General features: G+C 45.3%; 1 protein-coding gene across 3 annotated transcripts in view; it reads right to left on the bottom strand.

Moving 5' to 3' along the window:
• Window positions 1–16305, bottom strand: part of etnk1 (ethanolamine kinase 1) — a 103185-nt gene that overhangs the window by 32070 nt on the left and 54810 nt on the right. Inside the window, exons 6-8 of one of the 3 annotated variants that reach the window (XM_072471806.1) lie at window positions 15806–15966; window positions 2727–2800; window positions 643–791 (exon numbers count right to left, since the gene is read on the bottom strand). In XM_072471806.1, the coding sequence (XP_072327907.1) occupies window positions 731–791; window positions 2727–2800; window positions 15806–15966 (296 nt within the window). In that variant the 3' untranslated portion in view covers window positions 643–730. Of the gene's footprint in view, window positions 1–642; window positions 792–2726; window positions 2801–11466; window positions 11602–15805; window positions 15967–16305 lie in introns of those variants that run through there. The other 2 variants (XM_072471805.1, XM_072471807.1) reach the window with 2 other exon arrangements.

Below are 16305 nucleotides of genomic sequence, written 5' to 3'. Positions count from 1 at the left end.
GTGGAAGATGCCTGTGCAACGATTCTTTTAACGTGGGCTGGTCGTTGAATGCCAACCACCACATGGTCCCAGCGGAGTAAGGTCTTGGCCCAGTCGCAGGGAATTAGAGATGACCCAGGCTTTGTTGTAGGACGGGACTAATAAACACTCATCATCCTCCAATCATCAGCCTTCCTGTCAGTGACATAGGAACATTGGAATTAAGAGCAGAAGTAGGTAAATCAGCACTTTGAGCCCGCTCCGCCATTCAATCAGATCATGGCCGAATCTCTTCCCGGTCTCAAATCCACCTTCCAACATGTTCCTCATATCCCTTTAACCCGTTTATCATCAAAAATATATCTATCTCTTTCTTGAAAACATTTAATGACTTAGATTTCACCGCACTATGGGGCAGCGAGCTCCATAAATTCATCATCCTCTGTGAGAAGTAGTTCCTCCTCATCTCAGTTCTTGCAGTCTCGTCCCTGCTTTCGCTGCTCTTGTCCCTGCTGCTGTTCCTCTCACCCCTGCTTTCAGTGCTCCTCTCACCCCACAACAGACAAACTCAGAGGGTGGAAAGGGGTAAAAATAATAAACAAAAGAAAAAATACTCTGTTTCAGATGATAGTTTTTAAGCACACCTTCCTTCACAGCAAACTTTCAAGTTAAAGTCTCTGCCCGCAGCTTGTAATAGTCCCCTCTGTAGATTCATTCATCCAGGTTCTCTGCAATTCTGGAAGTACAGCAGTCACAGCCTTTCTGGCGAGAGTAGAAGTTCTGCTCTTTGTTTGCAGCCTGTACTGATTTTCCTGTAGATAGATTAATTCAGGTACTCTGTAGATTCAGAAATACACTCAAGATTTTCTGGAGAAAAACACAGAGGAAAAAGACTTCTCTCGAAGTTGCCAGGAGTCAAACTGAAACTCCTTGGGACTCTGAAAAGAATTCCACTGGGATAGGGTCTAATCACCACCTGTTACCAGGCAGAGTACAACCTTTTGGGCCCATTCACTGGTCACCAGCCAATCAATCAAACCGAGTCGTAACCCATCTCTCTCTCTTTGGTGCCAATACTTCTGAAGCCTCCTGTTTAAACTAGCAGGAACTAGGGTAACTTCTGAATTATGCTGCTTGCCTTAAAGATACATGTCCTGTAATCATCCATAGGTCAAAAATATTAACGGCGAAATAAAAGGGAAATAAGGGAATAAACAGGAAGGACCCTTAGTGTGTTTAGAAAAACTAACAATAGGTTTTATTTTTTCAACACACATTAAAAGAACGACACCTTGTTGCTAGAAACATTAAGATATTCCCAAAAGGTAATGCTCTTGTTCTCCATCTTCAGACTGATTTAACGTACTAGTAAAATCAGGAAGATGCCATTTCAAGGTGCAAATGAAACATATTATATGTCATATTCAATTAATTTCAGTCAAAGCATCATCAGAAAGACAGATTAGATTTTCAATTTGAAGGGAATTCACTCTGTTCACTAGGAAATATACATATTATGGCAGGTTAGGGACTGTTAAAGGGAATTGTGCCTCACCACCACCGTCTCACGCTCAATTAGAGATAGACAAAAAATGATGGCCTAGCTAATAACGCCTACACCATGTGAAAGAATTTTAAATAAGAATTAAGGAATTAAAAGTAGGAGAACCTTCGTCAAGTTGGTGCTGGAATGAAGGGCAGCTTTTGTTGAGGAAAAACCATAAACCATTCATGACTGAAAGCTTAGAGTTCATTAAAGGGCTATATGATTATTAGCCAGTTAACTGCAGAACTATGCAATTCTGTGTGTGTTTTTATTAATCAAAGGTAATTTGGAGCCTAAAATTAATTGGCATTTCTCCTGTCCAGTGCAAAGCAAAGCTAGACTGCTGTAATATTGACAACTGGGATGTGAGAGAGTCCTAATGGTGCCACATTTCAGAGGGGACAAAATTCAAAAAAGGTCTCTTCAGATCAAGAGATCCAAAGTCTACATATGGGGAGTGCACCAAGACTTGAGCTGAAAGCTCATTAAAAAAGCACAGCATGTCTCAGGCATTTTTTAAAGCACACAAAATAAGTCACTCCATTTCAAGAATCTCAAACACGGCACAGTGGTTCATACTGTCTCACAGTGCCAGGCACCCAGGTTCTATTCTGGTCTTGGGTGACTGTGTGATGTTTGCACATTCTCCCAGTGCCATCGTGGGATTTCTCCAGTTTCCTCCCACAATCCCAAGATGTGCAGGTTAGATAGATTGGCCATTCTAAATTGCCCCTTAGTGTCCAAAGGTGTGTAGGTATGTTAAGAGGTTATTGGGGTAGGGCAGAGGAGCAGGCTTGGGTGGAGTGCTCTTTGGAGGGTCGGTGCAGACTTGATGGCCCAAATGGCCTCCTTCTGCACTGTAGGAATTCTATGATTCTATGTGGTGGAATCTTCTGGTTCCATTGGCCTGGGGACTGGCAAGTGGGATCGGAAAATTCACCCCATGAAGTTTAAAATCACAATTTTATTATGGAGAAACTTATGAGGACATAGGAATGCAACAGACTACAAAGAAACAAATTTTGCCCAACTTAACTTGCGAAGATAAATCAGAGTTTCCATGACACTACACAAAATAAGTTTTAAGCAAAAGGTTAAGTGCTCTACAAGAACATACCCAATAATTAGTGATTTTAGCCATGTTATCACATTTGACAATGGTGATGAATTTTACAGCAAACTAAAATCTCTTAAAACTTACCCCAAAAAATCAAAGTCAATTGTTGAATATCTTGACTGAATCAATGCCCAAAGACCCCAGAAGAAATGGGAAGCCTAAATAAACAGAATAGAAAAATTGTTTAATTAGCGGAATTCTTTTAAAAAAAATCAACATTATGGAGGCAGCACGGTGGTGCAGTGAGTTAGCCCTGCTGCCTCACGGCACCAAGGTCCCAGGTTCGATCCCGGCTCCGGGTCACTGTCCGTGTGGAGTTTGCACATTCTCCCTCTGTTTGCATGGGTTTCGCCCCCACAACCCCAAGATGTGCAGGGTAGGTGGATTGGCCATGCTAAGTTGTCCCTTAATTGGAAAAAATTAATTGGGTACTTTAAATTTATAAAAATATAATCAACATTATATATTTAAGCTGCGTCAGTCTCAGAAATCTTAAACCAGTGGAAGAGAAAAGCAGGAAACCCAGCTTGACATTAGGCACAGGAAAATGCTAGAATCGATTTTAAGGTCATAACTGGGGACTTTGAAAATCTCAATGCATTCAAGAGTCAACATGGTTTTGTGAAAGAAAAATGGTGTTTGATGAATTTAATCATCATTGAGTTCTTTTGAGGAAATAACATGCAATTTAGATAAAGGAGGATCTGTGGATTAGCTGCGCTTCGATTTCCAGAGGTATTTGACAGGTGCCACGTCAAAGGTTACTACACAAAATAAGAGCTCATGGTGTAGGAGTAAAATACAGTCCAAGGATGTGCGGTTAGGTGGTTTGGCCATGCTACATTGCCCCTTAAGAGTCCAAACGTTAGATGGAGTTGCAGGGCTGCGGGTAGTCGGCATAAGTAGGGTGCTCTTTCGGAGGGTCGGTGCAGACTGGATGGGCTGAATGGCCTCCTTCTGCACTGTTGGGATTCTATGATTAGAAGGGGTAGGAGATTAGTTAGCAAATAGGAAACAGTAGGCATAAATGGGAATTTTCAGGTTGGTGCGAATGGAGTGCCACAGGAATCAGGGCTGGCCTCAACTATTTACAATCAACATCAATGATTTGGATGAAAGGACTAAATGTATAGTTGTTAATGGCACAAAGATAAGTAAAAGTAAGTTGTGAAGAGGGCATATCGAGTCTGCAAAGGGATTATAGATAGGTTAAGCGAGTGAGCAAAAGTTTGGCAGATGGAGTAACATGTGGGAAAATGTGAACTTGTCCACTTTTACAGGAAGAATAAAAAAGCAGCATTTATCTAACTGGAGAGATGACAAAAGTGAAGTACAGAGGAATATGGTTGTCCTGATAGTTTTGGTCTTCCTGGGAGGGGTGGAGAGGGTGAGGGATTTGATTTTGGAAGGGCGATGTGCCAGCTTGGAGGAGTTGAAGGAGAAAGCAGGTCTTGGGGGTGTGGATTGGTTCAGGTACTTCCAAATATAGGATTTTGTTCAGTGGACATTTCCGACAGTCTCGGTATCACCGCCATTCACTTTATTGTAGAGGATTCTCTCTTGCGGGGTCAGAAGAGGGCAGCACATCTGGATATAGGGAGCGATCTTGGGGAGAGTGCAGGTCTCGGTAGAAGAGGTGAAGGCCAGGTGGAAGGAGAAGCTGGGACCCAAAGTGGTGTGGAATGAGTCCCTCCGCAGGGTAAATGCTACATCATCCTGCGAGAAGTTCAGCTTGCTCCAGCTTAAGGTAGTGTTTAGGGCGCACCACACCAAGGCCAGAATGAGTCAATTTTTTGCGTGGGTTGAAGATAGGTGTGAGCGTTGTTCAAGGGGCCTGAAACTACACGCACATGTTCTGGTCCTGTCACAAATTAATGGGTTTTTGATAGTCTTTCTTTAGCACTATATCAGCAATTCTAAATGTTGATTTAGAGCCCTGTCCATGAGCAGCTATATTTGAGGTGTCAAACCAGCCGGAGTTGAGGATGGGTGCGGGGGTGGACGCTACATATTTCTGTTACTGGAGTTGTTACTGTTTTCATTTGTACGTTTTTGATATATTGGTTTTGATTTGTAAAATTTTGATATAAAATGTTAAAAGTTTAATAAAAATATATTCAAAGGCCCAGTGGTTAGCATTGCCGCCTACGACACTGAGGACCCGGGTTCGAATCCTGGCCCTGGGTCACAGTCCTTGTGGAGTTTGCAAATTCTCCCCGTGTTGCGTGGGTTTCACCCCACAACCCAAGATGTGCAGGGTAGGTGGATTGGCCATGCTAAATTGCCCCTTAATTGGAAAAAATAATTGGGTACTCTAAATTTCTTAAAAAGAAAAAAAATAGTTTTGGTCTCCTTATTTAATAAAGGACGTAATGATTCCTCGAACGAGGGGGTTATCTTATGAGAAAAGGTTAGACAGGTTGGACTGTATCAATTGGAGCTTAGAAGGTTGAGAGGTGATCTTATTGAAACAACTGGAGGGGGATTGACAGAGTGGATACTGATGGGGTGTTTTCCCTTGTGGGAAAGACTAGAACTAGGGGACTACATTTAGAATAAGAAGTCTTCATTTAAGGCAGAGATGAGGACAAATCTTTGAGAGTTTGTGGAACTGTCTTCCCAACAGAGTGGTAGAGACAGGGGGCTGGATTCTCTGTTGCCCGATGCCGAAAATGGGATTGGAGATAGAGCAGAGAATGGCCTTCGACACCAGAATCGGGGCAGCACCAGTTTGATGCTGGTCCGCGATGCTTCACCCCCTCCAAACCGGCGTCATCGGGATGCGCGCTGCATGGAGTTGCAACACTGTTGGTATGTCATCGGCCGGCTCACCCGCGATGCTCCGTTCCCCGATGGGCCGCATTCCCAATGGCACGGGCCATGTGTGGTCTCAGTGGTCAGGAACCTGGCATGCCGGCTGCGGACAGTGTCCAGCGTCTCCACACCCGTCCGAGATCCGTGCCACTGGCCGGGGGGCTTCTGGCAGGGCTGGGGGGAATGGTGCAGGGTGGACAGGGAGTGGGTTGTGAGGTCAGGGTTGACGGGTTAGGGTTCCAACACAGCCGGTGCCACATTTGCATGCGCGGACTGGGACCCGGCAATTCTCCGCCTGTTTTCCGCGCAATTTGCGGGGGTTTCACGTGGCGCCGGTGCTAGCCCCTCACTGGTCGGACCGGAATCGGTGAGGGCTTTGTGCCGATTTCCCAGTCGTGAAACTGCCACAGGTTTTCCGCGCCGCACTTAGCCTCTGGGACAGAGGATTCTGCCCAGGGTCTTTGAATATTTTTAAGCTAGAAATAGATAGATTCTTAACTAACATGGGAGTCAAAGGGGATGGAGGGTTGATGGGCAAAGTGGCACTGAAACGACAATTGGATCAGCCAGGATCCTACTGAATGGCAGAGAAGGCACATTAGGCCAAATAGCCCGTTTCTAATCCATATCATAGAATTTATAGAATTTACAGTGCAGGAGGCCGCCATTCGGCCCATCGAGTCTGCACTGGCTCTTGGAAAGAGCACCCTACCTAAGGTCCACACCTCCACCCTATCCCCATAACCCAGTAACCCCACCCAACACGAAGGGCAATTTATCATGGCCAATCCACCTAACCTGCACATCTTTGGACTGTGGGAGGAAACCGGAGCACCCGGAGGAAACCCACGCACACACGGGGAGGATGTGCAGACTCCATGATCCATAAGGCTCATTTAAATATGCACTTGCCCAATTCACCAGGGCGCAAGATTCGTCAGTGAGGCCTCAACCAGGCGCCCATTGGCACTGGTTCACAAAGTCATGAACCAGTCATGATGGAACTTCAGGGGGTCCCGCTGGGGATTTGAGGCCCCCAGGTGGTTGACGACTGGGCAGTGTGGCACCCTAACACACTTCAGCATCTGGGCACTGTCTGCCTGGCACTGTCGGGTCCAGAGGTCAGGTACCAGCGGTCAGGCCCAGGGGAGGTGGGGTGGGGTCAAGGACCCCAGAAGAAGTAGGGTGAAGCGGGGGGAGGGAGGAGTCCGGAAGCCTGAGTTGGGAACGCTGAGGGGAGAATGCCCTTAAAAGTGGCGTCCAGATAAGTTGGTGGTAGCTCCAGATCAGATTAACAAGGTCTTTAAGGAATTCTATGAGAGATTGCACAGGTCGGAGCCACCTGGGGGAGGCCGGGAGATGCAGGAACCTCTAGATGGGCTGGAGCACCCGAGGTTAGGGGAGGGGGACAGGGCTACATTAGAGGGGACGATAATGGAGCAGGAGCTAAAAGATGCGATTGGGAGGATGCAGTCGGGGAAGGTGGCAGGGCCGGATGGGTTTCCGGTGGAATATTATAAAAAATTCAAAAATAAGCTGGTACCGCTGATGGTGGGGATGTTTGTGGAGGCAATAGGGAAGGGGCTGTTACCACAAACTTTGGGGCAGGCATCGATTTCCCTTTACTTAAGAAAGATAAGGGTCCGACGGAGTGTGGGTCGTATAGGCCCATATCACTTTTAAACGTGGACGCGAAGATATAGGCGAAGGTACTGGCAGGTAGGCTAGAGGAGTGCCTCACGAAGTTGATAGGTGAAGATCAGACGGGGTTTGTGAGAGGCAGGCAGCTCTTTTCGAACATTAGGAGGGTATTGAACATGGTTATGGTACCAGCGGAGGGGAAGGAAACAGAGATAGTTGTGGCATTGGACGCCAAGGAAGTGTTTGACCAGGTAGAATGTCAGGTGCTTGATGGCAGTTCAAGAGCGGTTTGGAATTGGGCCCAGGTTTGTGGACTGGGTAAAGCTATTATATAAGGAGCCGAGGGCCAGCGTCCGCACAAATAACATCAGCTCAGAATACTTTCCTCTCCACCATGGGACTAGGCAGGGCTGTCATATTTCCCCCCTGCTGTTTGCACTCGCGATTGAGCCATTGGCCATCACATTAAGACATTCGGAGGGTGGAAAGGGATAGTGCGGGGGGGGGGGAATAGAGCACAGGGTGCCCTTATCTGCTGATGACTTGTTATTATATGTGCCGGAACCAAGTGTGTCAATAGGGGGAATACTGGAGCTGCTTCGGGTGTTTGGGTCTTTCTCAGGGTACAAATTAAATATAGACAAGAGTGAATATTTTGTGGTGTCTCGGCCAGGGGTGGGGGTGCTGCCATTCCGTAAGGCAGGGACTCACTTAAGATACCTGGGGGAGCAGGTTGCCCGAGATTGGGGTGGGACCACCGTAGGTACAACATTTATAGTTTGGTGGGGAGGATGAAAGCTGATCTGGCAAGGTGGGATGGTCTCCCTCTGTCATTGGCGGGTCGGGTACAGACGGTTAAAATGAATGTGCTGCCGCGATTCCTGTTTATTTTTCAATGCCTGCCGATTTTCCTGCCAAAGGCATTTTTTAGAGAGATTGAAGGAATGATTACCTCATTCATATGGGATGGGAAGGTGGCCAGAATTAAAAAGGTGCTACTACAGAGAGGAAGGCAGGCAGGGGGTTTGGGTCTTCCGAACCTGATGTATTATAACTGGGCGGCAAATGGGGAGAAGGTACGGAGCTGGGTCAGAGGGGATGACTCCCAATGGGTCAGAATGGAGGAGAGTTTGGGTAGGGGGTCGGGATTGAAGGCGCGAGCGACAGCGCCGCTCCCGATGGCCAACGGGAGATACTCAGGGAGTCCGGTATTAATAGCTTCGTTGAGAATTTGGAGGCAGTTTCGACTGCACTTCGGGTTGGGAGCAGGGTCAAGGGAAATGCCGAATCGGGGAGCCATAGATTTGAGCCAGGGAAGTGGGATGGAAATTTTCGGAGATGGGAAGAGAAAGGAATTAGGACACTAAAAGATTTATTTCTTGGGGGTCGTTTTGCGGGATTGAAGGAGCTGGGAGCGAAGCAGGGGGAAATATTTAGATACATGCAGGTTCGAGACTTTGCCAGAAAGGAGATATAGAGCTTCCCAGTAAAGCTGGCTTCCACATTGCTGGAGGAGGTGCTGATGACAGGGGGACGGGAGAAGGGGGTAGTATCGGTGGATTACGGGGCTATTTTGGAGGAGGAGAAGGCGCCGCTTGAATGAATCAAGGCAAAGTGGGAGGAAGAGTTGGGAGAGGGTATGGAGGAGGTGTTCTAGTGTGAGGTGCTCCGGAGGGTGAACATCTCCACCTCGTGTGCGAGGTTGGGGCTGATATAGCTGAAGGTGGTGTATAGAGCGCACCTCACAAGGGCGAGGATGAGCCGGCTCTTTGAGGAGGTAGAAGATGTGTGTGAACGTTGCGGGGGAGGCCCCGCAAACCACGTTCATATGTTTTGGTCCTGTCCAAAGGTGGAGGATTACTGGAAGAAGGTGTTTAGAGTAATCTCTAAAGTGGTGCACGTGAAACTGGGCCCGGGCCCTCGGGAGGCCATATTCAGGGTGTCGGACCAGCCGGGGTTGGAAACGGGCGCGGAGGCAGATGTTGTAGCCTTCGCCTCGTTGATCGCCCAAAGGCAGATCCTGTTAGGGTGGAGATCAGCCTCTCCACCCTGTGCCCTGGCGTGGCGGGGCAAGATCAAATTTGAACTGAGGGGAAGGATGGAGGGGTTCTACAATTCATGGGGGTTATTCATTATGCACTTTTGAGAATTGGATCACATCGAACATTAGGGGAGTTGGGGGCTGGGAGGGTTGGGGGGAGGGTGACTATGGGTGATTCCTGATTCCTTTTTGTCTTTTGTTTATGTTAACATGACGGGCCATGTCTAGGGTTTGGTGGGAGAATGGGATGGTTGTTATTGATATGTGGATTGACATTACATTCATTACTGATTATTGTTGGGTGTAAATTTGGGAGAAAATGTGAAAGGGAGAATAAAACATTTTTTAAAAAAAAAGTGGCGTCCAGATCCGAGAGTAGTCTTCCTGCACCGGCGAACAACTCAAGAGTGACCTCGATGGGGAGTTCCTTGCCGAGGCCAATAAAACTGGCTAGGTGCCGTGGAATAGCGGGTTCTTTCTCAGCACTGCAGGCACCAAGAAACACTCCCGCTAGATTTTAACTCGAATCCGCTGAATCACATCCCTAATCTTCCCTCAGCCCTTTTTCATGTGCTGAGATAACAATTCAAATGTGAGACTTTGCATTTAAATTTCGACTCTATAGCTCAAGTCTACCTGTCAGTTTATATGGAGACCATGCCAACTCCCTCCCAGGTTAACAAAATTAGCAAGTAAAGTTTTTTTTAAAACAAAGATGTTTTACCATTATATTAATGATAAATGGTTAGTTAAGGAAAAGGTGGGACCTATCAAAGATGAAGGGAACTTGTGTGTAGATGCACAGGTTGTGGGAAGAGTTTTAAATGAATATTTTGTCTCTGTGTTTACAAAGGAAATGGATGATGCAGACATAGTAGTCCAGGAGGAACACAGATAGTGGATGGGATAATCGTAAAGAGAGAGGAATTACTCGAAGGGTTGGAATGCTTGAAAGCTGATAAGTCGCCAGGGCCAGATGGATTGTTTCCAAGGCGAATGAAGGAGGTCAGGGAGGAAATAGCAGATGCTCAGAGGATGATTTTCCAATCCTCACTAGATACAGGGGAGGTACGGGTGGAATGGAGAAATAATAACATGGTTCCATTGTGTAAAAAGTGATCAAAGGAAATGCCAAACAATTATATGCCAGTTAGTCTTAAGTCGGTGGTGGGAAAATTAGTAGAATCAATCCTGAGAGATAACTGTTGCATAAAGACATGGACGAGTCAGGGATAGTCATCATGGATTTGTTAAAGGAAGGTCATGCCTCACAAATTTTGAATGAATTCTTTGAGGAAGTGACAAGAAGAGTGATGAAGGTAATGCAGTGGATGTTGGATACGTGGATTTTAGCAAGGCTTTTGACAAGGTCCCACATGGCAGATTGGTCAAGAAAGTGAAAGCCCATGGGATACAGGGCAATGTCACAAACTGGATAAAAATTTGGCTCAGTAACAGGAAATAAAGGGGAATGGTCGGAGGCTGCTCTTGCAATTGGGAAGTTGTTTCAAGTGGTGTTCCACAGGGTTCGGTGTTGGGATCCTTACTGTTTGTGTCAAATATTCACTATTTGGATGTAAACGTGGGGAGCACGATTGGGAAATTTTCAGACAACACAAAGATTGGCCGAGTGGTGGACTGCGCAGGGGATAGCTATATCTCCAAAATGATATAGGTGGGTTGGTGGAGGAGACGATAAAGTGGCAGATGGAATTTAACACAGAAGTGTGAGGTCGTGCATTTAGGGAGGTCAGGTAGTTACAGGGAGCACACAATAAATGGGAATACACTAAGAGTAGATGAAGTGAGAGATCTTGGCGGACAAGTACACAGGTTCCTATAGGCAGCAGTTCAAGTCAACATGGTTGTAAAGAAAGCATATGGAATGCTCTCCTTCACTGGCAGAGGTATAGAATATATAAGTAAGGATATAACGTTGGAATTGTATAAAACAATGATGAAGCCACATCTGGAGTATTGTTTGCAGCTCTGGTCACCACATTACAGGAAGGACATAACTGCTCTGTAGAGAGTGCAGAGGTTTACAAGAATGTTGCCAGTGTTCAGGGCCAGGGTTTAGAAACTCCAAAGTGTTTTATGGAGTTCACCTGACCTATAACTTTTTTGTTGAATTTGGCTAGGATGAGCACAAGAGCCTTCACTTGACGTGTGATTCAACAGTCTTCCTAGACACTTTAATTAAAATAAGCTTTATTCTAAGAACTTAGCTAACATTTATATAAACACACAGCAAGAATTTGTATCAATTACAAACATAAAGACACCCCACGGCTACAGTAATCTATGTATAACACTTGATAAATTCCCCTTACCTGTTCCAATTCAAAATCCCATAAACCAAAAACCACTTTTCAAGGGATTGGCCCAGCACTCTGCATTCTCACTTGAATAAGGCTGGCTTTTCCTGAGATTCTGACCCCATCTCATCAGCAGGTTTAAACCCTTCCGGAAAGCAAACTACATTAAAAGCCACCACCAAGGTGATTTTTACTGCAACAGATATTTAAAATGAAAAGAGAGACAGGCCAAAACACTTATTTCTCTTGTCTGAGTCCACAGCAGTCAAAACTGAAAGCGAAAGCAAAAGCAAAAACAGCTCACAGAGCCACAGCCCAGCTCCACCCACACAATGACATCATTGAAGCCATGTGATAAGACAAAAACCTTTCTGAAAGGGACACACCCATGACACCAGGGCTAGAAAAGTGTAGCTACGAGGAGAGATTGGATAGGTTGGGGTTATTTTCCATGGAACAAAGAAGGCTGAGGGGTGATTAATTATATTGTCCAAAATTATGAGGGGAAGAGATAAGAGTGGACAGGATAAAATTGTTTCCCTTGATGGAGAATTTTAGAACCAGAGGACACGGATTCAAGATAAGTGGCAGAGGGTGTAAAGGGTACATGAGGAATTACATTTTTTTACGCAGAGGGCAATGGGAGTCTGGAATTCGCTGCCCGAGTTGATGGCAGAGGCAGAGACTCTGGATCTACACCTTAAGTGCAGGAAGCTACACGGCTATGGACTGGGTGCAGGAAGATTAGAAAGGGCACCTGGGTGTCCATGGACTGGCATGGACAAGATGCGTCGAATGGCCTCCTTCTGTGGTGTATCTTTTCTATGATTCTACGGAGTCTTCTGCAGCTATGAGATGTCATTCTTAACCTTGACACCTGAACCTCTGATTGTAGTTGTAAAGAATAGTATCCAATTACTTGAACTTTACGAATTAAATCAACTCAGCTTATTTTTTAAAAAATCAAATTTAAATTACAGGTAAATTAAAAATATTTAACTGTAATTTACCCTGCCAGCCCTCCCTTGTGCGTGACATTACTTTGAGTTTGCTCTGGCTCTCATTGCCCCACACAACCTGTCCTGCTGCATTAAATGCTTGGGCCGTTCTCTCTCCAACTGCATTGCATTCTCTTTTCTAAATAAATTTATAGTACCCAATTCAATTTTTCCAATTAAGGGGGCAATTTAGCATGTTCAATCCATCTACCTTGCACATCTTTGGGTTGTGGGGGCGAAACCCACGCAAACACGGGGAGAATGTGCAAACTCCATACAGACAGTGACCCAGAGCCAGGATCGAACCTGGAACCTCGGTGCCGTGAGACTGCAGTTCTACCACTGCGCCACCGTGCTGCCCTGCATTGCATTCTCAGACTGCGTTCGCCTCAAGGGGCTACATAAATGCATATTCTTGTTGAGGTGCTCCTAGTACAAATAACATTGGTACATTCATATGAAAGCTATCAAATCTTTTGCCAATGTAGAATGAATGCATCGTCGTCGCTGGTTTTTCCTCCCATCCCCAAGTTACTTCTGAGGCTCTCCAAGAATCTATGCATAGTTCTACATCTATTGTAATCTCCTTGGCCACATCATTCCTGGACTCAGGATCTACTTCAAACTGATGACACCAAACTCTGCTACTCTGCCAGCTATCTTTCTGACTTCTCATGGCTCTCAGTCTGCAACATCTCAATTTAAATTTTCATTCTCGTGTTTCAAATCTTTCATGGTTTCATCCCTTCCCATCTTTGTATTCTACCTCTGTCTTACAACAAGCCTCTCAACGGTCTGTTCTACTGACGTTGGCCTTCAATGTACTTCCTTACCTGCGGCCATAAGTAGGACAGAAGTAGGCCATTTGGCCCATCAAGTCTGCTTCACCATTCAATGATATCAAAACTGATCTGATGTGACAATCCTCAACTCCACTTTCCCACCTTATCCCCGTAACTGTCAATTCCCTTACTGATTAAATAGGTCTATCTCAGCCTCAACAGCTCTCTGCGGTAAAGAATTCAACAGATTCACTACCTTCTTGGGCGAGGAAATTCCTCCTCATCGGTCTTAAATGGGTGAGCCCTTATTCTGAGATTATGCCTTCTAGTCTTTGACTCTCCATAGCGGATAAAACCTTTCAGCATCTACCCTATCAATCCTTTTTGTGAATCCTATATACCTCAATAAGATCACCTCTCATTCTTCTAAACCCCAATGAGTATGGGCCCAATCTACTCAAACCCTCCTCATAGGAAAATCTCTCCATACTAGGGTCAACCTAGTGAATCTTATCTGGACTGCCTCCAATGCCAGTATATCTTTCCTTAGATAAGGAGATCAAAACTGTTCACAATATTCCTTGGTAGATGTGCTTTCATCTACTGAGGCTCCACATTCAAAATGTTTTGCAAAGTACTCCATTTCTCCAACTCCTCTCCTCCTTTAAAATTCTCTTTATAATACATCCCTTTGACAATACCTCTCCACTGGCTTGCCATGCAATTTTAATCATATTATTCCATTTAGGGGGGCACGGTAGCACAGTGGTTAGCACAGTTGCTTCACAACTCCAGGGTCCCAGGTTCGATTCTCGGCTTGGGTCACTGTCTGTGTGGAGTTTGCACTTTCTCCCCATGTCTGCGTGGGTTTCCTCCGGGTGCTCCAGTTTACTCCCACAGTCCAATGATGTGCAGGTTTGGTGGATTGGCCATGATAAATTGCCCTTAGTGTACAAGGAGGTTGGGTGGGGTTACTGTGTTACAGGGATAGGGTGGAGGTGTGGGCTTAGGTAGGGTGCTCTTTCCAAGGGCCGGTGCAGACTCGATGGGCCGTATGGCCTCCTTCTGCACTGTAAATTCTATGATTCTATGATTCATTGCTTTTTATTTGCATACTGCTTTTAACAAATTACCAATGTAAAGATTAGCAGTTAATCAAGGAAAAGGTACTAAATATGAGAACTAAAAATCAGTTTATTTCGCACAAGTAAATATCGGACTGATGTTTAACAGTGGATTTAAGACAATTTAATAAGTTTATACACCACTGAAGTAATTAGGTCATCAGAAATTCTATTAAATTTAAATGAACATTCCTGCTTTTTATCTATTCGCTTTACATGAATCATATGCACAACATGAAAATATCAATTCTTAATAGATGCAAGAAGACTGTTACACATTACTGTCAGTTGCCTCTACCCAGAGCCTGGGTGAGGGGGGTACACACTGTATTAATCACCAGAGTCCATGCCCAGAGGAGGCCCGTTGAGGGGAACCTGAGCTCAACGGCTACGCATCCTGTCAATCTGGATGGCTGCTTTGCACAATGACCAATCTGGAGCATACCGATTGACTGGCTATTCTGCCAATGATTGCTGTTATGCAGAACAACAGCATTCACTGGCCAAGTGGGATATTCTAGATTTCTCAGCCAAACCTTTTGTACTTACCTCATGCAAGGATTGTTGTGTGTCTGCTCTATTGGAACCTTCTTCATATTGGACCTAGCTGGAGCCTGCAGGAACGCAAGGTAAGGTAAAGCACCTTGTGCCTCACTTATATCCCCAAAGGGTACCACCCAGCCAGGCCCCCTCCTTCTTGACAGTGTGTGGCCCTTTCCCCAGCATCTACCACCCCACTTTGACTCCTGCCTCCTGATGGCATGGTCCCCCACCGACCACCTCCATTCCCTGGCTGCCCCTCAACCTCCTTCCTCTCGATCATGTGGCCCCCAACTTGATTTCTACCCCCACCCCCCCTGCCGCCCCCCCTCTCCCCGGTTGTGTTCCTGTTTCCACTTTGCCTGCCAATTCGTTAATAGAGTGCCTTTCACAGCTTTGCAAAAGGGGTTCTCTCAGGAGTTCCAGCTACAGCAAAGTAATTCTATTGTCAATGTGGTTATGTAGGAAATTCTGCCACACAATTTGCACTTGGCAAGGTTCACAAACAGAAAGGACCAAATGCTCTAATTAGGGGCAAAACTGGATCATTGGGTGCTTAAGGCACCTTAAAAGTCCAAAATGGAGTTTGCAGCACATACACACACTTCTGATGCAAAGTTTGGCGGTCGGTGGTTAGATGCCTTGATAAAGAGAGGGTTAAAGGGATTGGGGTGGGGTGGGGGTGGGGGGAGTCAGGGGCCAGAAACAGGACGGACATGATTTATTACCCTGGTCCTGCCTATGTCTAGTTTGTGCAACAAACCTGAGCTTTAATTGCACGTTTCAAATAAATTAAAGTATACATTCAATTATGTTAAATAATAGAACTTGACCACATTATCCATAATTTCAATGAGGATATTACTTGCCATACTTGAGCAATAAACTTAGAGCAATAAACTTACCAGTGCAAACAGATTAACTTGAAAATAAAGTACTTCCACTTCCTCATTAGTTACTTCTGTGCCAAGTCCTTTGTATTTATTTAAAGCTTCAAGATAGGATTTCAACCACTGCAATTGGACATTTTTATTTGGATACAAATTGTAATCAACTTCAGTTACACCTAAGGTAGAAAAGGAAATGAGATAATATGTGTTATGCAACAACTGCCGCATGGATTACATCAGGGTTCCCCAAATCTTGAGCTGCGGAACCCAATGACCAAGTGCATCAGGGAATCACAAGCACTCTCATAATGTCGATGCCCTTCTTTGCCGTGAAATAGGTGTCAACACAAAAATCAAATATAAACAACTCTTATCTAACTGTATCTATACATATATTAGGGCACACAGTATTAAATACACAGCCCCCACATGCCTTGTCCTCACATGCGCACACATCACAAACATACATGGACACAAAAACACTTGCACAGATGCATGTCAAAAGCAGATGTCCA

Source organism: Scyliorhinus torazame, chromosome 13 (genome assembly GCF_047496885.1).
Source record: "Scyliorhinus torazame isolate Kashiwa2021f chromosome 13, sScyTor2.1, whole genome shotgun sequence".
Classification (NCBI taxonomy): Eukaryota; Metazoa; Chordata; class Chondrichthyes; order Carcharhiniformes; family Scyliorhinidae; genus Scyliorhinus; species Scyliorhinus torazame.
Note: the sequence above shows the minus strand (reverse complement) of the source record. Positions and strands in the feature narration are given on the sequence as shown.